Here is a 27,477-nt window from a genome sequence, read left to right as displayed (position 1 = left end):
GGACCCCCCGGGGCCCTTGGAGGGGGCCCTCAGCCTGGAGTGTGAAAGGTGCCTCTCTCGAGGCCGCAGCCAAGGGATTGAGGCACCTCTTTGCCCCGATATGTCCGACTGCTGTGGTGCCATGATGGAATCAAGAGGCATACACCAGACGAGCGAACAAGTGATCCAGCACATTTACAAAGCTCTCCCTACCTCTGCAGCCGGCGTGGAATGAAGCGTGTTACTTTTCATCAACTGGATAGGGGGTTAAGTGGTCATCCGAAATCCCAATTTGTAATGAAGGAGGGGGAGGGAGTCTGCCCCCCCACTAACTCTAAATGAACTTGTTAAGTGATATTCAGGACCAAGAGCAATGGCGTTTTTGGATTAAATCAAGTAAAGTGCAGATCTATCTAAAGCGACTCTATAAACAAACTTTCGCTGACTTTAAAAAACTTTCCCTGAAGTGTAAATAATAACTAATTGGGAAGAAAAGATGGCGACGAGAATGAAGCACTCTCCTGGAACTGCAAGATCAGCACTTCTGGCTGCTAAACCGGAAGTAAATGCCAACTTTCCCAACATATTGGCTACAGCATTGCACCCTCTGTTGGATCAGATGACCAACCTCAATAACAACTTTGAAGCACTTCAAAAAGAATTGAAAGAGACCAATATGAAAACAGAGGAGACAGCAAAATCTGAGAAAAAGTTTGAAGCCAAGACAAAAGCAATTAAGCAAATACTGGAGGTAATGGAGAAAGAGAGTATCTCTGACAAAGAACAGCTTTTAAGACTCCAAATGGAAAAAAAGCTTCTGTTCTGAGACTTCAAGGGGTCCCTGAGCAGAAGGGTGAGAATCTGAAGGAAATCTTAAGTGAAGCGCAGGAAGCAAATTTTCTCCAGGCCAGTTTGGATGGGGATCCTGGTGGTTTTTTTTGTCATCTTCTGGGCATGGAACAAGGATCACTGGGGAGGGAGGTATTTGTAAATTTCCTGCATTATGCAGGAGATTGAACTAGAGGACCTGGAGTTCTCTTCCAGCTCTATGATTCTATGAAAGTATGAATGCAAGAATCATAATCAAACTACTGTAAACAATATGACATGCATCGGAAACCTAATATAAATATACATTTAGTGATGTGACCATTCTATATACAATATTTCTGCCTAACTTTTGCTGCTTCTGTGCATAAGTGCCATATAGTTGCAACCCACTAAGATTGACTCTGTCATAAAAGGGAAATTGTTTTTGGAACAGCAACAAAGGCCAGCGAGTGTTAAAATAATAACAGAGGAAGAAGAAGGCAGCACATATGGGATGGGAAGTTCGCATACAGTGTGCAGTACTCCAGAAGCTTTTTAAGATCCCAAATTTTGATTGAAGTTGTTATAGGCTTCCCAAGTCCCCCCGGGGGGCGGGGAAACCCCCACCCCAGAGGCCCGTTCTCTGCCTCCGGTGGATCGGGCCCCACCCCGACGTGCGCATCACCTGGAAGTGACGCGACCACGCCGGGCATGCTGGGGGCAAGGCCACAGTCATCCGAGGGAAAACTCTATGGTTTTCCCTCAGATGGTCGTGGCCCTGCCCCCAGTGTGCCCGGCGTGGTTGCATCACTTCCGGGTGTCGTGGATGCAGCGCACGCGCACGTGTTCCAGCCGCCAACCGGGACTCCCCCACTCCGGTGAAATTCCGACTTGGCAACCCTAAGGGGCTGCCACCCCAAAACTCCTGAAAATCCAATGATAAGAAGAAATATAGGGGAAAGAATAAGAAATAGGACAACCATATAAGCTTGAAAGTTTAATTGTTTAAGCTGTACATACCTGATTTAAGTACGTAAATACCAGTGTGTAATAGAAGCTTTAAGAAATTGCGCTATTCCTATTAATTTTCTATAGAGGGAACTTTGTTTAAGCTAAAGGTTACTCATATTGTATGATCCTTGTGTAGCTTAAGTTTTAATTTAGTGTTTAAGTGTATGTAGTGTCTTAGTGTTTGTAGTGTTTAGTGTTTGTAGACGGAAAATAATAAAAAAGTTATAAAAATAAAAAGGGGCTTTCAAAGTAAGTGAGAAGCAGAGGTGGTTTGCTATTGCCTTCCTATGAAGTCTCTCTTAGAATCATAGAATCATAGAGTTGGAAGGAACATTCAGGCTCATCTAGTCCAACCCCCTACAAAATGCAGGAAATTCACAACTACTTCCCCACCCCCACCCCTACCCCCACCGACCCCTGTTCCATGCCCAGAAGATAACAGAAGACCTCCAGGATCTCCAGCCAAACTGGCCTGGAGAAAAATTGTTTCCAGACCCCAAAGTGGCAATCAGCATTTTCCTGGGTGTGTAAGAAAGGGTCACAAGAACTAAACACTGGTGCAACCCTTCTTGCCCTCCCCCTCCTGCCTAAGTTCACAGACTAAGCAATGCTTTCAGATGGCCATCTAGCCTCTGTTTCAAAACCTCCAAAGAAGGAGAGGCCACTACATTACTGAAATCAAGATAATCTTAGCGATCTCCCATCCAAGTACTGACCATGCTTAGCTTCTGAGATCTAATGAGATTGAGCTATAACATGCAGCCTTCCCTAAATCATGTGGCTTACTCTGCTTTTATTTGGATAAATTATCTGATCCCCATGTAGGGATCTCACTCCTGCCCGTCATTTTTCCATACTTGGCTATCTACCTGGTGCTTAAACATAACATGGTTCTGACAAAATAAATTTACTGTATAAACTATCTGGTACAGGAGTAACTAGATCAGAATCGGTGAGAACAAGTTGGACTAGATGACCATGGAGGTCCCTTCCAATTCTATGATTCTATGATACTATCGTTTATTGCCTTATTTAAATAATGTTCTTTGTACTGGAAGGCAGAATTGCTGTATACAATCTTAGATAAACCGGGTTACGCTAAATTGCAAGGCAAATGCTTCAACATCTCATTATCTGTAACTCTCATTACTTTTTTCATTTCATTTACAATGCAGCTCCATCATTTTCTGAAGGGCATTTCTTTTAACAACAGTGCTGGAGAAATGGTGCATTTGAATGAAAATGGAGAATTAGTGGAAGGATTTGATATTATCAACTGGGTAACTTTCCCCAATGATTCTTTTGCTAGAATAAAAGTGGGAAAACTGAACCCTCCGACTCCTCAAGGCCAAGAACTAACCATTAACAATGATCTAATTGTGTGGCACAGAAGTTTTAATCAAGTGAGTTGAAGAGGCAGATGCTCCGATCTATAAATGAACTGGAAAAATTCCAAATTAGATATTTACAAGCAAGGGATCGTCAAAGTCTTGAGAAGGGCATCTCATTTTCAATTCCAAATTAGATATTTACAAGCAAGGGCATCTCATTTTTTCATGCATCCCTCCCCCACTATTTCCTCTTTGCCTTCCCTGGCAGTAGGGTTGCCAGGCCCCTACCTGGCACCCAGCAAGGGTGATGTGATGGCATCACGCTAGGTGCATCATCAAGGGATGCTCTAGTGTTCGGGCTTAAAACTCTATGGTACCATACAGTTTTAAGTCTGAGCACTAGAGCATCCCCCAACGACATACCCAGCATGATGACATCACCTCCGGGTGACGTCATCATGCCAGGCACATCGGCCGAATTCAGGCACTTTGGGGCGGAGTTCCCCCCAGCAGCCAGATCTGGGCCAGCAGGTCAGGTGCCCTTAGAGCAGGCAAACCCCTGCCCCCAGGGGGACCTGGCAGCCCTACACGGCAGTCTCCTTTTCTACTTTCTTCTGTTCTTTCCTCCCATCAGCCAACCCCCTATTTTCTGCTCCTCTGTATTCACAACATATGTCAGATTTTTGTATGAAAACTTGGGACAACCTTCAATTTTGGGTAGGAATTCCTCTCCTCCATCAATCCCATTCTGATTATTCCCTTTTCTTGTTGGTAAGGATGTACAAATCCGTTGGGGAGAGATGTGCTTTCTCCTTCAGCCATATACTCCCATTGCCCAAGTGAACATCACAGTAAATTTCTAAATTCCACACTTCATTGCACAACAGCCATTTCTAACTAACTTTCAGTGGAATAGACTGTCACTGTATCTCAGTTATTTTATGATGAGATTTCTCAAATCAAACTTTTGGTGTCTCGGTATTTACACCTTCTAGATATAAGTGCAGCAGAACATTGTGTTGCTCGCCACAATTATTTAGCTGGCTATAGCATTTTTCACCAGTCTGTTTCTGAAACCAGAATAAAGGAGATTTGCCCTATGTATGTCTTAATTATCACATACACCACCTGGTTTTTGGGAACAGTAAGGAAAAACACAATAGCCTGATGTGTAAAAGGAGAGCACTGTGTTCTCTTGGGTGTTACATTTCCAAGTCATGGTTTGCTTCCTTTAGACTGGCTACACTTCCTTGCTACTTTTTGTATGCATTTACTGACAGGTACTGCCACGTTCGGTTTGCAATGACAACTGCCATCCTGGCTACAGCATGAAAAAGAAGGAAGGTGAAACATTCTGTTGCTATGACTGTGCTCCATGTCCAGAAGGAATGTTCTCTGAGCAGAATGGTAAGACAGACAAAGATAAATATCAAGTATGTGCCGTAACAGACACACAGTCAACAAGATGAATAATACAGAGTGGTAGGAAGCTTAATGTATACAGAGCTCACTCATTTCTGAAAATGTGTATAGCAAAATCAAGGTGTTTTATGCAATCTAAGATAAGGTAGGAATCAGGAAATCTTTTATTTATTGGTTCCCCTTGTTGCTTTATGAAATGTTCTGCCATTTCTTAAACTCATCACTCAGTGCATAACATCAGTTTGTAAGCAAATGCACTCCTCCCAATGCAAAAAACAATGTTGATTCTATCATTCAGACATACTCATCTCCATTCCATATGCAAATATTTAAATGTCTATGTACTGAATGAATTCATTTGGACATTTAGACCACACCTTCTTCTATGCTCAAGGTAACCTTTCAAGGATTAGCAGTTGCTTACAGAGTGCAACAATAGAAATATTAGAACAATAGGAGAAGAAATATTATACTGCCAAAAAAAAAGTTGCACAGATTGCAGCCATGGCAGAGATGTAATTACAGATATTGTCAAGAAAACTAGTCCCACAAAACAAGGTCAATTGGAGTGCCACAACCACTATATGCTTCTACTCCAGCATTCCATGCTACAGGGTCAATGCCAGAGACAAAAAGCACCTCATGGAAGAAGTACATATTCTGCAAAATGTGGGCCATGCTACAATGTTGTAGTGATGTAAGACTGAGTTTAGGTTCCTACAGAAGAGGTGATCCATGAGATCTATGAGTCATAGGTTGAAAAGGTCTTCAGAAACTATGTCTTTACAGTAGGATCCAGGGCTTCTTTTCTGAGGGAATGCGCCAGAACAGAATTCCAGAACCTCTTTGACAAAATTCTTTTTAAAATGTTTAAAAGTTCATGAGTTTGCAGTATACAGGTCAAAAACATTTTCCTCTTGAGAGTTCTGGCACCTCTTTAAATAAAACCCTTGTAGAATAAAAGAACAGATAAAAGGAAGTACTTCTTAACCCAAAGAGTGATTAACACATGGAATTCACTGCCATAGGAGGTGGTGGTGGCTACAAGCATGGACAACTTCAAGGGGGAATTGGATAAACATATGGAGCAGAGGTCCATCAGTGGCTATTAGCCACAAGGTATAGATAGGAACTCTCAGTCTGGGACTAGTGACAATCTGTATTCCTGGTGCTTGAGTGGGCAACAGTGGGATGGCTTCTAATGTCCTGGCCCCACTGATGGACCTCCTGATGGCACCTGGTATTTTTGGCCACTGTGTGACAGAATGTTGAACTGGATGGGCCATTGGCCTGATCCAACATTGGCTTCTCTTATGTTCTTATGATACAGTCATTTGTTTCACTCAGCCTCACCCAATTCTGCTCCATAGTACAGCCCTATATCTTCTGGCCATTGTTCACAGAGGGCCCATGATTTCGGCTATCATAGCATTTTGGGATTGTCATATGGGACCCCTCCTCCCTTTTACACCAGTGGAAAATCTGATTGGATCCCAGCCCTGAAGAGGTTTTATTTTTTTCCAGACATGGATGCCTGTGTCAAATGTCCAGAAGATCGCTACCCGAACAAAGACCAAGCTCAATGCATACTGAAAGTTATTACCTATCTCTCTTACAAAGAACCATTAGGAATCATCTTAGCTATACTGGCTATTGGTTTCTCTCTGATCACAGTTTTTGTGCTTGGAACATTCATGAAGTACCGGGAAACTGCTATAGTCAAAGCCAACAATAGGAGTCTCACCTACATTCTCCTTATTTCTCTCCTTCTTTGCTTCCTGTGCTCCTTGCTATTCATTGGACAGCCTGTGAAGGTAACCTGCCTTCTCCGCCAGCCAACATTTGGGATCATATTCTCTCTAGCCCTTTCCAGTGTGTTGGCGAAAACTATCACTGTGGTTTTGGCATTCATGGCTATCAAACCAGCATCTAAAATTAGGAAATGGTTGGGACAAAGACTGGCATATTTAATAGTACTTTCTTGCTCCTTTATTCAGATTGGTATTTGTACTCTTTGGCTAAGTACTTCTGCTCCATTCCCAGATAGAGATATGCACTCTCTGAATGGAAAAATCATACTGGAATGTAATGAGGGCTCAGCTACCATGTTCTATTGTGTCTTGATTTATATGGGCTTCATGGCCTTTGTCAGTTTCACTGTGGCTTTCTTGGCCAGGAAGTTACCCGACATTTTCAATGAAGCCAGATTTATCACATTCAGCATGCTGGTCTTTTGCAGTGTTTGGCTGACCTTTATTCCAACTTACTTGAGCACCAGGGGAAAATACACAGTAGCTGTGGAGATCTTTTCCATTTTATCATCTAGTGCTGGCTTACTAGGGTGTATTTTTTCCCCTAAGTGCTACATCATTATTCTGAGGCCTGACCTGAACAACAGAGAGCAGTTCATAAACAGAAAAAAATTAAAATAATCTACTGGTTTTTGTACATTGATTCTTAAACTTCTTCCTTATGAAGCTGTTTCACAGTAATTCTCAAAAAGCCCTACACTGACTGTGTGAAATAAAAAGGATATATTTTGATCAATGGGAATGGAGATGAGAAGAAGAAGATAAAGATATGTAGAGGCTAGAGAAGTAGCAGCCATTTTAAAGAAGGGTTAAAAAACCCTGAAACTGCTGGAATGAATAGGCAGCCAAAAGCTTATAGAAAGAGAGAATTCATCCAGGCAGCAGCAGTGGGCTGATAAATCCCATCCCATTCAAGTAGAAAACCACAGGGTGATATCAGGGGAAAAGCAGGTAAGCCTGAGCAAAGCACATTTGAAGAATCAAGCATGAGGTTTCCTGGATGGGAATGTTCAAAGCAACTGTCTTATAGAGACCACGTTATTGGAGCTGAAGGTGGCATGTAAGAAACTCACTGTAATGTCTTTGCCATACAATTGCTACCAGGACAGAATGAAAAATCAGCATTACAAATGCACTGCAAATCAACATTCCCCCTCTAGGTTCTAATCTGCTTGGCAGAAAGATGATAATTCATATAGTAATGGTGAGTAGCCAACAGAATCCAAGAGGCTGTTCTTCTGGCTTCAGAACTCAGAATCAGTAGATTCACGGAAAAAGCTAAAAAACCAGTAATTTTCCACAGGAAGGAAGGGAGGAGCCAGAAAGGGAAATATTTTGTTGAAGGGAAAAGAAGAGAAAGGGGTGTACTGATCTGGGCGTACAGGAATGGTTGGAATAAACATAGGCTACTGTATGGTCTAAGATAAAAGAATATTACTTCACGGGATGATGGACACAAACGTCCTCAACTAAGGTTGTCCTATATATTACTATGTACAAGTGCAGAAGTCAGACAGTGAAGAAAGCTGACAGGAAGAAAGTTGATTCATTTGAAATGTGGTGTTGGTGGAGAGTTTTAGGGTTATGGTAGATTACTAAAAAGAGAAATGTGTTCCAGATCAAATCAAGCCTGACTTCCTTCTAGAAGCTAAAATGACTAAACTGGGGCTATTGTACTTTGGTCACATTATGAGAAGACAAGAGTCACTGAAAAAGTCAGTGATGCTAAGAAAAGTTGAAGGCATCAGGAAAAGAGGAAGACTCAACACGAGATCGACTGACTCAGTCAAAGAAGCCATGGTCCGTTTGCAAAACCTGAGCAGGACTGTTAATGATAGGACATTTTGGAGAAGGGTTGGTCTATCCATCAACCCCATAGCTGCCTGAGCTCACCATATTGGATGACACTTTGCATACTGAAGGAGTGTTAAGCCTCCTGCCAAAAGGCCGCAACAATACTATAAGAAGCAAAGGTAAACGTAAATAGATAAATGTATAAGAATAACAGTTGAAGGATAAGTTACCTGTGGATATGAATAAGGGGAAAAGGTGGTATGGAGAAAATTTAAGAATTGGGATGGAGTTTGGAGCACTGTGGGAAGCCGAGAAGGGGGGGGAAGGGAGGAGGGATGGATATATAATTGTATAAGTTTTGAAGTATGTTTGAACTTTTTAAATTATATCCTAATAAATTGTCTCGGAAAAAAAAGAAGAAGCAAAGGTAAACGTGATCAGCTTTAGTCAGTGAGCTGTAGGCAAAATTAGATTTATAACCAATGTTGGGTCCAGTATAACCCCAAGGCTCTTGATTGAGTGAGCAAGGGTCAGCTGAACTCCATCAAAAGTAGGGACCTCCTGGTTGCGACCACTGGAATATGCAAGGTCTATAGTGCAGCTTTATGAAGAAGATCACTCTATAGGGGGGCAGCTGAAGGACTGGTAATTAGCAAAGTTGATTACGGACTGCCCACAGTTTAGTTTAGTTTAGGTTTATAATTACGGTCATAAAACCAGCATACAATACAAACATGCCCACAATTTCAAATTATGTCCTTGCTGTCTCCTGATTGGCTCTTCTAGAGACTTCTTGCTCCTGCATAGCTTCCTTCTTGATGTTTTTCCCCTTCAGCAGTTAGGTTAGACAATGAAGAGAAGAAGAAGAGACGAAATTGGATTTACACCCCACCCTTTACTTGGATCAACAGAGAGCAGTTCATAAACAGAAAAATATTAAAATAATCTACTGGTTTTTATACATTGATTCTTAAACTTCTTCCTTACGAAGCGGTTTCACAGTAATTCTCAAAAAGCCCTGCACTGACTTTGTGAAATAAAAAGGATATATTTTGATCAGATGAGAAGAAGATAAAGATATGTAGAGGCTAGAGAAGTAGCAGCCATTTTAAAGAAGGGTTAAAAAACCCTGAAACTGCTGGAATGAATAGGCAGCCAAAAGCTTATAGAAAGAGAGAATTCATCCAGGCAGCAGCAGTGGGCTGATAAATCCCATCCCATTCAAGTAGAAAACCACAGGGTGATATCAGGGGAAAAGCAGGTAAGCCTGAGCAAAGCACATTTGAAGAATCAAGCATGAGGTTTCCTGGATGGGAATGTTCAAAGCAACTGTCTTATAGAGACCACGTTATTGGAGCTGAAGGTGGCATGTAAGAAACTCACTGTAATGTCTTTGCCATACAATTGCTACCAGGACAGAATGAAAAATCAGCATTACAAATGCACTGCAAATCAACATTCCCCCTCTAGGTTCTAATCTGCTTGGCAGAAAGATGATAATTCATATAGTAATGGTGAGTAGCCAACAGAATCCAAGAGGCTGTTCTTCTGGCTTCAGAACTCAGAATCAGTAGGTTCACAGAAAAAGCTAAAAGACCAGTAATTTTCCACAGAAAGGAAGGGAGGAGCCAAATAGGGAAATATTTTTTTGAAGGGAAAAGAAGAGAAAGGGGTGTACTGATTTGGGCGTACAGGAATGGCTGGAATAAACATAGGCTAATGTATGGTCTAAGATAAAAGAAACATCCTCAACTAAGGTCGTCCTATATATTACTATGTACAAGTGCGGAAGTCAGACAGTGAAGAAAGCTGATAGGAAGAAAGTTGATTCATTTGAAATGTGGTGTTGGTCATTTCATAGAAAACGAGGTGCAGGAGCTCATTAGCATAACTCATTAGCATAAAATTTGCATATGCCACATCCCCTGACATCACTGGAAGTGTGTAAGAAGGCAATACCCACTGCTCAGGTTCCACTGGACTGTTTTGGATTGCTAGCTATGGGGGCGGGGACGTGCGGATCCTCATGCTCCTTGTGGCCCAGGCTGTTGGGAGCAGGGGGCGGGGCTTGTTGCATGTGCCCACCCCCTGGGCTCTTTACTGCCGGAGCTCCTGTGCGCTCCTGCAGGAAATGACCCCTGAGTGTCCCTTATCAAAAGAAGGACAGTGGGGAAGTATTGAGTAGAACATTATATGTTTTAGCATGTGGCTCTTCTCAACTGCCTGTTTCAGTTTGCTTTTAAAAATACCTTCTGTATACATGAACAGAGTGTCACCCATCTTTCTTCTTGCCAGGGCTAACAGCCTCTGTGGGTAGGGGATATTTTGATAGGGGAAGCAGTGCACCTGCTTAGGACTTTTATGTCTCTGTTCCTCTGTTTCTCCCTTTCATAGAGATGCAGTGTGGTGTAGTGGATAAATGGAGGACTAGAACCCCGGATGACATGGGTTATGTTACATGGGTTATGTCACATGTGTCATCTACATGCATCATTACTGCTCTAAAGCTGTATCTCAGACATCTTCTTTGGATGGTTCTCATTTTTCACATCCTCCAAAATGGCACTGCTTATTTAGACACCAGATACCCTTAATTCTGTCTAATTGTACCATCTCCAACCACTGTTATATTTGCATTTGTTTGATTCTACTCTTTGTTTGCTTGAGTGGTTTTAGACAATGTTGCTTTGTTATAATAAAAACACACTTTGTTATAAAGAAACCAATCCATATCGACATATCCACAAATAGAAGGAGGCTTAATTTCCACAGCTTGTGCAAATACATATCTATGGTGCTCTTGCACTCCCCCCCCCCACTGAAGACACAATACACCAATATGTGAGCTGAACAACTTTTATTTTTTACTATTCTACATCACTGACCCATCAATGAAGAATAATCTGCCAGTTAGGTCTCTCCAAGTGTGCAATGTTTAAATATATTCAGGCTTAGTCAAGTGGAAGCCCCCTGCTCCTCTAAAAAAAGGGTGAGTGAGTGGGAACAATTATGTTTGTCAACTATTTATTGATTTAATTCATTTATACCCTGTCTTTCTGACCAATGGAGACCCAAACCAGCTCACATCATTTCTCCTCTCCACCATTTTATCCTCACAACAACCCTGTGAGGCATGTTAGGTTGAGAGTATGTCAGTGGCCCGTGGTCACCCAGTGAACTTCGATGGCACTTTTATGTTAATTCAAGCACAAACAACTGTCATATTAAGAAGGCAAGACATGAGAAAATTCAGAGAAACTTAAATGCTTTCATTTTTTCTCCTTATTAACTGCTCCCTCTTATTTAACTCAGGCCTTAGAATAATGACATAGCATTTGGGGAGAAAAATGCACCCCAATAAACCTGCAGTGGAGGCTAAAATGGAGAATATCTCCACAGCCACCATATATTTTCCTTTGGTGCTCAGGTAGGTTGGAACAAACGATATCCAAACACTGCAAAAGACCAACATGCTGAAAGTGATAAATTTGGCTTCATTGAAACTATCAGGTAGCTTCCTGGCACAGAAAGCCACAATGAAGCTGACAATGGCCAGGAAGCCCATGTAGCCCAAGACACAGTAAAACATTGACAGAGAGCCCTCATTGCATTCCAATATTATGATTTTGTTCAGTGAATGCATGTCAGCATCTGGGAATGGAGGGGAAATACTGAGCCAAGAAGTACATATACATGCCTGAATGAAGGAGCAGGCAAAGACAATAGAATTTGCTATTTTTTTCATTATCCATGTCCTCCCCTGGGATGCTGGGTTGGTAGCCATAAAAGCCAGAATCACAGTGATGGTTTTGGCCATGACACTCGAAAGAGCCACAGAGAAGACAATGCCAAAAGCAGTTTGTCGGAAAAGGCAGCTGACTTTCCCAGGCTTTCCAATGAACTGCAAAGTGCACAGGAAGCAAAGAAAGAGAGCAAACAGCAGAATGTAGGTGAGGCTCAGATTGTTGGCTTTGACAATGGGAGTGTCCTTGTGTTTCCTGATGATTTCGAAGACCAAAGCTGTGATCAGAGAGGAAGCAATAGCCAACATAGCTAAGAAGAACCCAAATGGTTCTTCATATGAGAGATAGACTGTAATCTTGGGAAAGCATTGGTTGTGGTGGTGGTCAGAATAATGGTCTTCTGGACAGTTGACACAGTAATCCATATCTGAAAAAAGGAAGATTTATATAAATATTTCAATTCTTTGACTATCTCCTATGAGAAAACAGTCCCAGTAAATGAAAAAATAAATAAAATAAAGCTTTTGCTATTCCAAATGAGGTTGTACATTGTAAAATGTTACTTTAGGAATTTAGGATGTGAACTAGGAAGCACCATATTCAGACCTCATTCAGCCTTTAACTCCCTAGCTGGCCTTTAGCAGGCCTCTAATTTTGCCTTACTCTTCAATTCTAATATTAACATGTGATAGGTTGCAGCCAGCTTTTTCTGTGCTCAAAAGGGGGGGGGATCTCCTTTAACTACCAGGGGTCGGTTGGAGCCGGAGCGTGGCGGAGCGGTCCTCCAGTAGTGAGGAGGTGAGAGGGTGGGCACATGACCAAGTCCCACCCCCTGTGCTCAGCAATTGCTGGGTAGGAGGAGGGAGGTCAGTAGGAACAGACGGTGGGTGCTCCGCAGGTAAAGACTTTGACTCCCAAAGCAAAGGGGCCAGTGCCAGCTGGAGTTCACACAGGGCACCTGCGTGGTCCTAGTATTCGCCCGCTCCCACCCCCTCACCATCTCTATGGCCTGCAGTTCCACATGGGGCCACTACAAGGCCTTTCCGCCCCCCCTCCCCATCTCCGTGGCCTGCAGCTCCATGCGGGGCCGCTACAAGGCCCTCCCCCCTCACCATCTCTGCAGCTCGCGGTTCCATGTGGGGCCACTACAAGACCCTCCTGCCGCCCCCTTCACCATCTCTTCAGCCCGCAGTTCCACATGGGGCTGCTGCAAGGCGCTCCTGCCTCCCCCTGACCATCTCCGTGGCTCCGTGCAGGGCCGCTACAAGGCACTCTCCTTACCATCTCCGTGGCCCACGGCTCCATAAGGGGCCGCTACAAGGCCCTCCTGCCTCCCCCCTTTCCATTGCCATGGCTTGCACCCAGCCGCGGGACCCAGGGAAAAGACTGCCCACCCACCCCCATAGCTAGCAATCCAAAACAGTCCAGTGGTACCTTTAAGACCAAGAAAAAAGGAGAAGCAATGGCTGAGGGGTGACATGATCGAGGCTTATAAGATTATGCATGGGATAGAGCAGGTTGAGAAAGAAGTACTTTTCTCCCTTTCTCACAATACAAGAACCCGTGGACACTCAATGACATTGCTGAGCAGTCAGGTTAGAACAGATAAAAGGAAGTACTTCTTCACCCAACGAGTGATTAACACATGGAATTCACTGCCACAGGAGGTGGCGGCAGCTACAAGCATGGATGGCTTCAAGAGGGAACTGGATCAGTGGCTATTAGCCACAAGGTATAGACAGGAACTCTCAGTCTGGGGCAAGTGATGCACTGTATTCTTGGTGCCTTGGGGGGGAGGGGCAATGGTGGGAGAGCTTCTAGTGTCCTGGCCCAACGGGTGGACCTCCTGATGGCACCTGGTATTTTTGGCCACTGTGTGACAGAGTGTTGGACTAGATGGGCCATTGGCCTGATTCAACATTGGCTTCTCTTATGTTCTTATGTAAGGTTTATTCAGGTACAAGCTCCCCCTCCTCTGTGAGGGCAGATCTTTGTGTCCCCCCTCAATAGCTAGCAATCCAAAACAGTCCAGTGGCACCTTTAAAACCAAGTTTTATTCAGATACAAGCTCTCCCTCCTCTGCGAGGACAGATCTGCATGTCCCCCCCCCCCAATAGCTAGCAATCTAAAATAGTCCAGTGGAGCCTGAGCAGTGGGTGTTGCCTTCTGACACACTTCCGGTGATGTCAGGGGCTGTGGCATATGCAAATAAGTGATGCTAATGAGTTATGCTAATGAGCTCCTGTGCCTCTTTTTCTACGAAATGGCCGCTGGGGACATTTGATGTGTAGTTGGAGGGGAGGGGGAATGCTAGGTGGGGAATCCCCTAGGTGCAATCAGGTAAGAGACATGAAAGGAATAACTCTCCTTGTCTATATGATCCATTTTTGTAAGAAAGAGAGAAAGAAAGAAAACCCTCTACCTGCCACTTGTTAAATGAGGGGAAACCTCACTTGCATAACAATTCACACATAATATAACTACGATGCTGGTGAGCATTTTGTTTACATCGGTTTCTCTTTCCACCTGAAATCTGGGTGGTAGGCTTCCTTTGATGAGGGGTGAGTTCCCTCAGCATTTTATCCCAATTGGATGTTGGTAGAGGAAGTCGCTGTTGGTGGAGTTTAAATATGCAAGGAAGCAGAGCACCAACTGTTTAAAGAAAGATGTGGGTTTATTTAAAGAAGAACAAACTTGGATAGAACATGGAAGAGAGAGAGAGAGAGAACCATAGTTCTGTCAGAGCTGTTCTTGAAAGGGCAGTTTCTCTCAGAGTTCTCTCGGCCCCACCGACCTCACAGGGTGTCTTTTTTTCTATGAAATGACCCCTGTTAAGTACCAAACAGTATTGTGGGACCTGCATGACCAAGAGGCCATGTGGGAAGGGATCTAGATTGGGGAGGAAAACCGGACAAGACTGTGTGAAGAAACTGGCTGGATCCCACCCATGGATCTGAAATTATGATTTTTTTTGAATGAATTATTGAGGGGGGAAATGCAGAGCACATTGAAATGGGGGGGGGGGATGCCAGGGCAGTTTCTGCCCTGGCTCCAACCTGGTGGGACTCTGCTGAATCACATCCATGCCCTGTGGGACCTGTTCCAGTTCTGCAGGGCCTGCAAGGCAGAGATATTCCACCAGGCATTTGGTTGAGGACAGCAACAGCTCTCTCTGTCTGGCACTCTCACCCCCTGCCTCCCCATGAGGTCAATGGCTCCATCAGGAAAAATGTAATGCCATCATAGGATACTGTTGTGTTTTTATCTCTGTTTTTAAAATTTGCTTCACAATGTTGTATTTGTTATCCTGTTGTATACTTAGGGCTGCCAAGTCCCCCCGGGTGGCAGGGAAACCCCCGCCCCAGAGGCCCGTTCCCCGGCAGCGCCGGATCGGGCCTCGGGGGGAACTCCCCCCCAATGTGCGCATCACCAGGAAGTGACGTGGGCACGCTGGGGGCGGGGCGATGGCCATACAAGGGAAAACTCTATCGTTTCCCCTTGTATGGTCATGGCCCCGCCCCCAGCGTGCCCGGCATCATAATGTCACTTCCCAGTGATGTGCATGTGGCGTGCACGTGCACTCCCGGAACCACCCGGGAGTCCCCCGCGGAACAGGTACGTTGCACTTGGCAACCCTATGTATACTGCCTGAGCCTGGTTTTTCTGGGGAAGTACAGCTTACAGTATGATGATGATGGCGGCGGCGACAACAACAACTCTAACAACAACAACTAATATTACTGTGAATGAGAAGATTACTTCAAGTTCATTCATTTACTTCATTTATAGTTTGCCATTATTGAGAATCAAGGATGATTATGCATTGTAAAAAAAATATGGAATTAACAAGTATTCCAGATATGACGAAGAATGCAATGAAAGCTGCCTAAAAGTTCATGACATTTAAACTATTCCATTTATGAACATGCTCTCCTATTTAATTTTGGGCCATGTTGGTGTATAAGGAATACACATCAGCCCTAGTAAATATATGATTGTGGAGCCTTAATGGGTAACCTTCATACAGAAAATAACAGCAGTGAAACCGTGAAAAGACTCACCTGTATCATAGAGAAGACTTGCCTGTAACATCATAGAATTTGAACAATTGTAGCACATTGAAGGAGTGTTCTAGGATTAGTGACAAGCTCAAGAGACACTACTGTTTCAGTATGTAATTAAATAAGGAAAAGAACCTGTGAATGGCAGGTCTTATCATACGTTTCAGATTGTTTGACGTCTCATTTATACTAGTTTTGTTGAACATTCTCTGTTACGCCATATGATCAATATCTCTATACATCATACCTCCTACCTATCTGTTCAGAGATCATTCCTTCTGGGCATGAAACACAATCATAGCAGCAAAATGCCTCTTCCTGCTTCTTTCTTTTGCTGTAGCCAGGATGACAGTGATCATTGCACACAGAAATAGGCAGCACCTGTTCATAAACATAAGAGGCAATTAGGACACAAAGAGATAGATCCCACCAACTTTTCTGCTGGAGAAAGAAGGTAAAAAGGAGGCTACTGAAAAGGCTATGCCAGGAAATGTGGGATCCACATGGAGAAAAGCCACACAGGATGGGGGCAGCAGTGGAGAGCAAAACTGGATGAGATGGAGTGGAATAGATGGTAGGATCCAACCCACAGCACAGTACAAATGGCTCATCTACAAGAAGTGGTATGACTTGGAATGATCAAGCCAAACTGTGATCTTTGAATACAGAATGAAGGCAGTACTTTCCCTTTTGGTCAAAGATAGGGAGGCATTACTGATTACTGACTATCACGCAGGTCTGAAACACAGGATTTCAAAATGTTTTGCTCCATTCAGGACCAGAATATGCAAAGATTTAGCTACTTGACAATGGTGCTTCAGTTTGTTTTCAGTTTATTTTCAGAATTGTTGAGAATAATTGAGATGTTATACTATTTTAGATTGGTGAAAGCTAGAATACACCTCAATGATTTCCATAGGATTGTTATTAATTTTTAATTAATACACACACACACACACAAACACACTTAAGTCATAAAACAAGAAGTAAAATCATTTGGGATTTCTTCTCTTTTCATTTTTTTTAAAAATTGTGGAGATGGACTGATGGAGTCAAAAGTTAACTGTAACAATAGTGGGAATGGACATGTGGTGAAAATGTACATGTGAAGACGCTGAGATATCCTCACTAGGATTGTGCAGTTTTGTTTTGTTTTTAATGGTGCTTTTAGTTCGGGTCTATTGGAATTGGAAAAAAGAGAGAATTTCTGAAAAATCCCGAATCCCAATACTGGTATGGTATTTGGATCTGGGTTTTTTGGAATTCCTGGATTTTTTGGTGTCCAATAGATCCAAGAAGAAAAGTACCAGTAAAAAACAAAGGAACAAACAAGTCCAGTTCTCATACTGGCTTGGCTTCTCCTGCAGCCTGGTTTAAACCGGGCTGCAGGGGAGGCCAGCTCCAGAATCTGCTGCACTGCAGGGAGAGTATACCCTACTGCACGCAGATCCTAGCTGGGTAAGCTTCTCCTGCAGTCCAGTTTAAAGTGGGCTGCACAAGAAGCCAGCTTCAGGGTCTGCTGTGCCATGGGGAGACTGCAGCCAGTTTAAACTGCCTGGTTTGAACTGGACTGCAGGAGAACCCAGCCCCAGGATCTGCCATGCCGCTGAGAGATTGCTCCCCGCAGTATGCAGATTCTCACTGGGCTGGCTTCTCTTGTAGCTCAGTTTAAACTGGGCATCAGGAGAAGCCAGTCCCAAGCCAAGCTGGGGGGAGCAGTCCCCCCATAGCTAGGGGTTTTGGGGGGAGGGGGCCTGGGGGGGGCACCAGCTAATTAAATCAAATGATACCCAGGCAAGGGGGGTCTGCTTGGTGTGCACCCACACAGCTCCCACTAGAGCCTTCCTCTGAGGTGAGCCAGAATCCCAATGTTAATAGACACTAAGGCTCCTCGGAGGTCTAGCAAAACTGCCGTGTTTTTGTTTTTTTTTAAGGAGAGGGGGGATCAAACTTCCTCCCTCCCTCCTTCCCTGAGCTGATGATTTGAAGCCTGGAGCAGAAAATCCAACAGGAGGAACGAACTGCTGCAATCCGACCAATGTGTGTGTGACTCGGTCAACTACCGGTTGCTGCTGGGTCCTAATGAGACTCAGCTCAAACAGGGAGATGCCGACTCATATTCATGAGGCGATCGATCAGGGGGCAAGGGGGCTGGAGGGAGGGAAGGGGAGCTGAGGATTGGGGGGAGGAGCACACAAAAACAGCAGGGAGGTTGGGCCCCATGGGCCCCACATTAGCTAAGGGCCTGAACTACAGCAAAAGCCCAACAAACAGTTGAGAGGTTGGAGCAATCTGCTATTGCTTGTCTGCTGTTTTCCAATCTACCCAGTAATTCCCAACTGTATCCAGGATTTTTCAGGAACTGTTTTTATGTTTTCCTGGAAAACCCGGTTACATTTGGGAAGCCAAAATACACCTGAAACTACCAATAAGGTATCTTTTGCTTATGTTTTGGTATTTTTAGTAATGTTTTTGGCTCGGGTAGATCCAAATGCACACCCCTAATCCTAACACCCAATTGCTCACAAAAAGGAAAGGAACTATGGTTTATAAACTAAATTCTACCTAGCATGTACCGATCACTAGGAATGATGAAATGTTTAAAATGAAATTTCCTGATTTTTTAAAAATATACTATTGCATCCCCATCTTTCTCTCTCACCTGGTTAAAGCCTTTGTGCCACACTATCTGAGCATCATTCAGAATTAACTCTTGGCCTGGAGAAGCCTGAGGATCCAGCCTTCCCACTTTTACTCTAACAAACGAGGCATTTGGGAAAGTCACCCAGTTGGTTACATCAAAAACTTCAACTAATTCCCCATTTTCATTGAAATGCACTGTGTCCCCAGCACTGTTGTTGAAGAATATGTTTCTTAGGAAGCGATGGAACTAGAATTAAACAGAATATGGAAGAAAAGGCAAATGAATTCTTGAAATCTTTATGATGCAATTTAAAATGGTCTCACTTCTCCATATCTTTTATTGTATATACAAATCATTCCATAAAACAAATAATTCAAATTAGCTATTTCCCCCCCTGCAGTGCATTGTTTCATTTCTAAACGATTCAGAATGAACAATAGTGGAACAAGCCACATGTTATACGACGGTATACCTTACAAATTTCTGCATTCTCAGAAGGTCATTTTATTCTGTATTAGTGAAAATCTCCCCCAAATTGTTCCACGTGAGGCACAATAGACTAATTCCCCATTTTCATTGAAATGCACTGTGTCCCCAGCACTGTTGTTGAAGAATATGTTTCTTAGGAAGCGATGGAACTAGAATTAAACAGAATATGGAAGAAAAGGCAAATGAATTCTTGAAATCTTTATGATGCAATTTAAAATGGTCTCACTTCTCCATATCTTTTATTGTATATACAAATCATTCCATAAAACAAATAATTCAAATTAGCTATTTCCCCCCCTGCAGTGCATTGTTTCATTTCTAAACGATTCAGAATGAACAATAGTGGAACAAGCCACATGTTATACGACGGTATACCTTACAAATTTCTGCATTCTCAGAAGGTCATTTTATTCTGTATTAGTGAAAATCTCCCCCAAATCGTTCGATGTGTCTACACAAGAGGCACAACAGAACAATATCTTCAATACTGTCAGATATGCCGAGACAATACCTTTCATTGAATAGTACCTATGTGAGCCTAAACATGTTGTTGCTGTTCAGTCGCACAGTACCGTATCTAAATAAGCCTTAAATATACAATTGCCCTGACCTGGATGGTCCAGGCTAGCCCATGCTGATCAGATCTCAGAAGCTAAGTAGGGTTGGCCTTGCGTAACGTTTGGATGGGAGGCCACCAATGACATCCAAAATGTCTGTGCAGAGGCAGGCAATAGCAAACCACTTCTGATTATCTCTTGACTTGAAAACCCTACAGGGTTGCCATAAGCCAGCTGTGACCTATATTGTTGATGTATTGCTTTGAATGTTGATGCCATATTGCTCTTTAATTTTAAAGGATTGACAGACTCCTGCATAGGGGCATTAATTTTTTTGTAATAAAACTGGGTAAGTGGAATGTAACTATGCTCTCTCCCATGCCCTAATACAGTTCTTCAAAATACTTTTCTTCTTAGCCAGGCTCTGGTAAGTCAACTGGGATGTAATTAAAATGCTGAAAGAAATGTAATGCAGTGAGAGAAAGTGAGAGAAGGAATAGGGATAGTACCAAATACCACATGATCTGGCAGACTCTATGGTAACAGATGGCAGCTGAACATGTTTTTACTTTTAATATCCATTTTCACAACTCTTCATCATGTTTCACAAAGGAGGCATGGAGTGCCTTTTATCAGCTTTGGCTCATATATAAGCTACAGTCGTCCTGTCTCATTAACAGAGGCTTGATGGGATGTTACTTTTGATTCAGTCAATAACTTATAGACCAGCTAGTTTTAGCAAGCATTATGAAGTGTTTACATGACTCAAGATGTGCATGCTAACTATTGAACAATATGTCCCAGAATAGCCATAAGTTTATATAATGATGTTGACTCTACCCACTATGGATGTGGACCAGTTTGCATTAAAAGAAATTCCATTGTAGTGCGGTTACCTGCCACGGCTGAATATTCCAAGACAACAGCTCCCCTCCCTGAACCAATTTTCCGTGCCTTGATTCAGAGCTATACTCGGCCTGTAAAGCATGTGCCACAGCATAGACCGCATTGTACACATTGTAGCTGTGGCCAGTCATGCTAATTTCAAACAAAACCCCAGGAAGGTCCTCCAGCTTTTCCTCCCCACTGCAGGTTGTCTTGCTCTCCTGATGCGCATTGGAATTTTTCAATGAACAATTAAATGCCCGTTCCCAGAATTCTTGGATAAAGCCATTTTTCTCTCTGTGTAAAGGTTTGATACCTTGAAGGAATTCTTTGAATCCTGGTGGCTGACTAGAGTGAACGGCAAAGGATATGGCACCATGAAAAGTTTCTATGTCCCAAATCCTTTGCATGGATAGTGATTCAAAATCCCATTGGGAAGTAACAATCCACACTTTGTGGAGAGGTGGCAATGAAGACATTTCTGCTGTAAGGAATACCATCCTCAAAATCTGTAGAAGATTAGCCTCTCCATATACAAAATATACATTGGCTTTGCTCTCCAGGAGAACTGGATATTGCTCCAGCAGTGTTGCGAAAACATCAAGATACATGTCCATATAAGTCCTTTTTGGTGTTCTTAACGTGAAGGAAGTACAGATCCTATGTTGTGAAAGTAAAGGAACCACGGTCTGCAAAAACCTGTCCCCAGCATCATCCTCCACAGCCAAAAGCCCAATCCATGTCCATCTAAAATGGTGAAGTAAGCGGATAACCCCCATGTACTGGTAGGCTTCATTTGGGACCATCTTATAGGAGGAAGGGAATAGCAGTTGACCCCCCTCCAGTGGAGGAAATGTTCCATAAATGAACTGAAAGAAAACGGATATGCATTTTTAGATCAGTTGCAAGATAATATTCACCTATCATATCATCATCTATATAACTATCTTTGAAGTGTGGCTCCCATCTGCGAATTTCTAAATCCACAGATTGGGGCCATGCTGACACTGAAAACCCAGGTTTGCAGAAAAATTGAACTCAGAAGACGAGACTTGAATTGCCAAGTGTAAGTGACTGATGCATCTTAGTATTTTGCCGTATTTCCTTGATGTCTTGTGCTTCCAATGCCAATAAAGGTTTTGTGTGTATGTGTGAAAAATTGAACTCTTTAAAAAAATACATGGGGGGTTAAATTCCTCCCAGAATAATAAAAAAGCATTGTCTTTGCATATGCAGAGAACACACTTATCTTCCTTCTTCATAGTGGCAGACTCTGGAACTGCTCCAGGTATGGCTGAAGTGGTGTTAGCATCCATGAGACACTTCAGGGCTAGAGCAGCTCCCAGATACCACAGCTGCAGCAGCCAGGCCTTAACATGGATGCTGAAGCCTGAAACAATTCCAGGTTTGGTGATGGGGAAGGATGAGGCTGCCCCTATGAGTCTGGTGGGTCCCTACCAGGAACAGGAGATCAAAGTAAGGAGGGTGAGAAATATTGGAGAAGTAAAGGGGGGATTGCCAGAGAACAGAGAGGGAAAATACAGATGGGATAGGTTGTCAGAGAAGGAAAGGAGATTGATGAAAAGGGGTGGGAAGCAAAACAGGGAGTGGAGGTAGGTTGACAGATAAGGGGGAGAAGGAGGGGGATTCTCAGAGAAGGGAAGGAGAAAAAATAGAGGGGGTAGATTGATGGAGAAGGGGAGGGGAGTTTGACAGAGGTGGGCTAAGGGCAATGGAGGTAGGTAGGTTGGCAGTATTGTAAGTATTGTTTATATTTATTGTATGCTCTTATTATGTATTGTTTGTGATATATTGTGAGCCACCCTGAACCCAGAAATGGGTGGGATAGAAATAGTTGTTGTTGTTATTGAAAGGGGGTGGAGATTGTCAGAGAAGCAGAGGGGGTTAAGGGGGAGGATTGACAGACAGAAAAAGGGTTATATAATGCTAAATATCATGCTAAAGAGTCCACCCTCCAAACCAGCCACCCTATGAAAGCCAATGTGGCATACTAAGTTGCCACTTCAGAGCTGGATCTGGGGGACTCACCAGGGCCATGACAGCAATCCATACAACTTGTTCAGGCCCAGTCACCACTGTGTGACATAGGCCTGGTGGCCAGCACATGACTTTTGCAACTTAGCCAGGCTTTCCTGGTGAGGCATGGAAGAAAAGCTGAAGACGAGGGGGTGGGGTGGGCTAAAGGTAGATTGGCTAGGGGTGGGGAAGGAGAGAAGGAAGCAGGAAAAAGAGAGAGGCTACAGGGGCTTCCAAGGAAGGGAAACAGGAAAGATTGGGGGAAGGTACATGGGAAAATAAATACACCCACAACTCATTGTGGGTCACAGGCTTGTATGCTATATTTATGGAGGCGCTGTATTTCCATGCAGATAACCCACCTGTGGAATCTTGTAAATGGCTAAAATGGTGGCCATAATGGTCGAAGCTTCAGAGGCATGTCCCCCAATGACAGCAACAAGATTGTTTGAGATACCACACTTGAAATTGGGGAAGTTCCTTTGTTGTGTCGAAAGTAAGCTCAGAGTAGCCTTGTAGGTCACCTTTGGAAGGTAGTAGCAGTTGAGGATGTGGAAACCCCAAGTGAGGTTCAGTGGGAAGATGGGGTTCTCACTGATCTCTTTTATGGCAAATGTCAATGCCAAGATGTGCTGGTAGAACTTTGGGACTGAACTACAAGAAGAGTTAGAGGCTATTTACCAGTGAACAAACAGTGTACTCCTAGCCTACATCATAACTATAAGAAATAATGGCTGCTGACATTGGCAGAGCAGGCAAGGCTCCTGACACCTCATTTAACTTTTCACATTATTAAGTAGAGAAGAAGAAGAGAGAAGAAGCGATTGGATTTATACCCAGCCCATCACTATCCAAAGGAGTCTCAGAGCGGCTTACAATCTCCTTTCTCTTCCCCTCCCCACAACAGACACCCTGTGAGGTAGGTGGGGCTGAGAGAGCTCTTTGAGAACTGCTCTTGAGAGAACAGCTCTGAAAGAACTTGTAACTCACCCGGGTCACACCAGCTGCATGTGGAGGAGTGGGGAATCATACGGTTCTCTCAGATTAGAATTCGCATTACAAATCACTGCACCAAACTGGCTATCACATGTGGCTTCAAAATCATACAGGAACATAGAGTGAAGTTATTTTGAGAGACAGTGTCTTAAGCAACTTCTTCTGTTAGGGGTGCCAAATCTAGGTTAGGACATTCTTGGAGATTTGGGGATGGTGCCTGGGGAGAGGATGGACTTCAGTGGAGTATGATGCCATAGAGTCTACCCTCCAAGGCAGCCACTTTCTCTGGGGGGAGGGATATTGGTAATCTAGAGACCACTTGTAATTCTGGGAGATCTCCAGTCCCCACCTGGAGGTTGGCAACACTGCCAACTAATGATGACCATTTATTTTATTTTTAAAAATGTGTCCCTAACAAATAGATAATAGTCTGAATTTTCATAGCACAGCAAATTCTGGGAGATCTACACACACACACACACACATACACACACACACTCCTTGCTTTCACCATCCAATCAAATTATTCCTTTAGCAAACAGGAATAAATCTCTTTATGTATACAAACCAAACCAAGCAAACACAGTAATCTGCAGTAGTATTATAGCTGGATAGCAGAGTGTAAGTTCAGGGCTACCAGCTCATCAGCTTGGCAGAGGCTGCCCAAATGCAGGCAATGGATAGAAAGGGAGCCTTGAGAGAGCTAGCCAAGCATTATGAGCCAGTTTGGTGTAGTGGTTAAGTGCGCGGACTCTAATCTGGGAAAACCGGGTTTGATTACCCACTCCTCCACTTGCACCTGGCTGGATGACCTTGGGCAAGCCATAGCCCTGGCACAGCTGTTCTTGAAAAAGAGCAGTTTCTGTCAGAGCTCCCTCAGCCCCGCCTACCTCACAGGGTGTCTGTTGTGGGGAGGGGAGGGGAAAGGAGTTTGTAAGCCACTCTGAGACACCTTTGGGTAGTGAAGGGTGGGGTATAAATCCAATCTCCTCCTCCTCCTCTCTCTCTCTCTCTCTCTTTCTCTCTCTGCAGTTCTGTATTAAAGACACTAGGCTGCAATCACAAGCAAAATATTACTTTTGTACTGCTAATACGTTGAGTATAAATCAGTTAAACCAATAAAGAAATCAGTATAAAATCCACTCCCTAAAAGAGCAGATTCCCAGTCTAGGGGTGCTGCTAAACCCAGGTCCCAGTTGGATAAGCAGGTGGCAGTGGTGGCTGAGTTTGCCTTCCACAATTTTTGGCTTGCATACCCGAAGAACTTTCTGCTCCCATATGAACATACATGACTCCAAAAGGAAATACTGTGGGGAGGGGAATACAGGGGAAAGTGAGGTACCATCCCAAGAGCTCTTGAGGTACCATCTTCAGAGGCCCTTCTTTGGGTACCTTCATCATCTGAGCCTAGATGGGTGGCAACCTAAGGAAAGGTATTTTTTAAATTCGTCATGGCACCAAAATTATGGTGTTTTCTACCCATGGAGATGCCTGTATCCCCCTTAATTATTGCCTTCTCCATCGGGTGAAGATATCTCTCTTCCACCTGGTATACCCTTACTGACCCGCCTTCCTTCTTGGTTTGTTTGTTTTTTGCACACACACACATACACAAACACACAATTTTTAAAGTTGATAGTTAAGATTGTTAATTGTGTTTGCTAGCTTGAGGACCCTAATTGGGCAGCAATGCAAGTTAAAATATGTTAAATAAACAAATAAAGTACTACTTAACATTTTCATCTCATTTATTATAGTCTGAACATATTTCAGAAAGGGAGGGGGAATTCCTTACATAGGTTCACCAATCAACGTCCATTTGGGCTGTTCCACAAACAAGGGAGTTTCTTCGTACAAGAAGATATGAGAAGCTATCTTACCAAAGACAAGGTGCCCTGGCTGATAAAATTCATGAGGAATAGGCTTATCATAGATGGTGCAAAGAGTAGAATGTGTCTTGCAAATAGTATGATGCCGGAACAAAAGAAGGAACACCAGCACCAGAACCATCTGGATCACAGCTTTCCCCATATAGATGATGTTTCTATTGTTTCCCATAGAGTATTGTCTGCTTAGTTTTGTTGGATCACCCAGATGGCTGTTTTGGCACACTGAGGGAGCAATCATAAACAGGTCTACTCAGAATCTTAGTCTTCTGCTCAATAGAGCTTACTCTTTGGAAAGTGTGCTTAGGATTGCACTTAAAGCTGTGCCAGTGGTTATTTCTTCCTCATTGATTTCTGTAAACATTCTTCAGACCCTCATATTCTCATCACCAAACATACAGGCTTTGTTTTCAAACGATGCCACTTTCCTCATCAAGAAATAAGTTTTGTTGCTAGAAATTTTAAGAGCTTTGCTGTGACTTTCAAACAAAAAAATCGAGAATTGTCAGACAAATTCCCTTTTTCGAACGTTAATGAGCTTAAAAAAAAACCCTTTTGAAGAAGGATCATGGCCTATATGAAGAACATTGCAAAAAATATCAACCAAAAGAGCCACTGTGGCATAGTGGTTACAGTATTGCTCCAAGATCCGGGAGCATTTTGTCACAGATTCTTGCATAGATTTTTGGTTGGGGAATCTCGGCTACTCATACATTCTAGGCCTTACCTCTCTCCCAGGGATCTCATGAGGATAAAATGGATGAAAGATGATCTTTGGTCCCCATTGGGTAGAAAGGTGGAATATAAATGATGTAAATAAAATAAAGAGACCTGCCAGCAACTCCCTCTGTGAATGAATGACTTAATACCACTATGATGAGACTTTTTCACTCTATGAAACTTAGATATGTTGTATTTTATTATGGAAGGGAAAAAAGTCAAGATGCAGAAGTATGGATTTGGGGGTTTGAAAATAAGGAAAGATTAAGTCAAACATAACCTTGAATGTAAAGATGAAATGATCCTACAAAAGATCAACAGATGTCATGCCTTTCTCCTAATTCTTGTTCTGATCAGGATAGGATTTATTTATAGCATAATTCTGATGAAGTTAGCAGTCCCCGAAAGACTAGTAGGTAATGAGGAGAAAGCTGTAATTTCTACAGTGATTGGAGAACTACTCATCACCTCCCCAAAGGGTTGGCCTCCTGTCTGGCATGACACAACAATACAGAACTTTGAAACCCAATCAAAACTTTTAATCACTCCTTTGAATGATAACATGGAGAAAGTAGTGTATGGCCAGCTGATGTTACCTGAAATGAGCCAGTGAGCATGAGAAGTACATTTGAACACAGGGTTGGATCCAGACCCCTTTCTCACTCAATCTTGCCCAATTCACCTTCTTCCTACAGCCCTTGTCCCACATGTGTTTTCAATAGGCAGGCACCATGCTACCTAGCCTAGTGTTTTCAGGTGGGGAGGGGTCCTTGTCTTTTTTTTTCTTTACCCGTGGTTCATATTTCTTATCAATGGAAAAGCTGGTAGGATCCAGAGCATAATGTTTAGTTTGGAAAGTCAACCTGTAGCCAAAATCCTTTGTTGGTCCCATCTCGTTGTTATTTTGAGGATGAAATGGTAATAGGGCTGCTAGATCCCCTCGGGGGTCGGGGTTTACTCACTTTAGCGGCCCCCAACCCACCAGCCTGGATCTGGTTGGCAGGGGGAACCCTGCCTCCAAAGTGCCTGGAGTGGGTCGATGTGCTTGGCATGATGACTTCACCTGGAGGTGACGTCATTGTGCCAGGCATGTCACCAGGAGGACATAATCGCAGCACATGTGTGCAAAACTCTGAGACTGGGAGCCTCTTGCCCCTGCTAAAAAAAAGAAAAAGGTAAAGACTTGGCAACCATAAATGGTAATGACCCCATGTGCAGAAGGGTGGAATACAGATAAATCTAGAAATACATTCTTGGTGCTTGGTGCTTGGGGGGGGGGGTCAACAGTGGGAGGGATTCTA

The 27,477-nt window shown here is 43.3% G+C and overlaps 2 protein-coding genes across 2 annotated transcripts; one reads left to right on the top strand and one right to left on the bottom strand.

Moving 5' to 3' along the window:
• Window positions 1-475: 475 nt before the first annotated feature.
• On the top strand, window positions 476-6,985 carry LOC107115719 (vomeronasal type-2 receptor 26-like). Its single transcript, XM_015417477.1, has 4 exons — window positions 476-730; window positions 2,976-3,203; window positions 4,412-4,538; window positions 6,078-6,985. Exons 1-4 carry the CDS (start codon window positions 476-478, stop codon window positions 6,983-6,985), a joined length of 1,518 nt encoding a protein of 505 aa, XP_015272963.1.
• A 389-nt stretch (window positions 6,986-7,374) lies between these two features.
• LOC107115718 (vomeronasal type-2 receptor 26-like) lies at window positions 7,375-25,601 on the bottom strand. The gene is made up of 8 exons (XM_015417476.1): window positions 25,366-25,601; window positions 22,937-23,228; window positions 20,549-21,406; window positions 18,625-18,852; window positions 17,066-17,140; window positions 15,963-15,984; window positions 11,856-12,328; window positions 7,375-7,461 (listed from the first exon to the last, which is right to left on the bottom strand). Exons 1-8 carry the CDS (start codon window positions 25,599-25,601, stop codon window positions 7,375-7,377), a joined length of 2,271 nt encoding a protein of 756 aa, XP_015272962.1.
• Between the last annotated feature and the right edge of the window lie 1,876 nt (window positions 25,602-27,477).

This window comes from Gekko japonicus, unplaced genomic scaffold, assembly GCF_001447785.1.
Source record: "Gekko japonicus isolate JY-2015 unplaced genomic scaffold, Gekko_japonicus_V1.1 scaffold3539, whole genome shotgun sequence".
In the NCBI taxonomy this organism is placed as follows: Eukaryota; Metazoa; Chordata; class Lepidosauria; order Squamata; family Gekkonidae; genus Gekko; species Gekko japonicus.
Note: the sequence above shows the minus strand (reverse complement) of the source record. Positions and strands in the feature narration are given on the sequence as shown.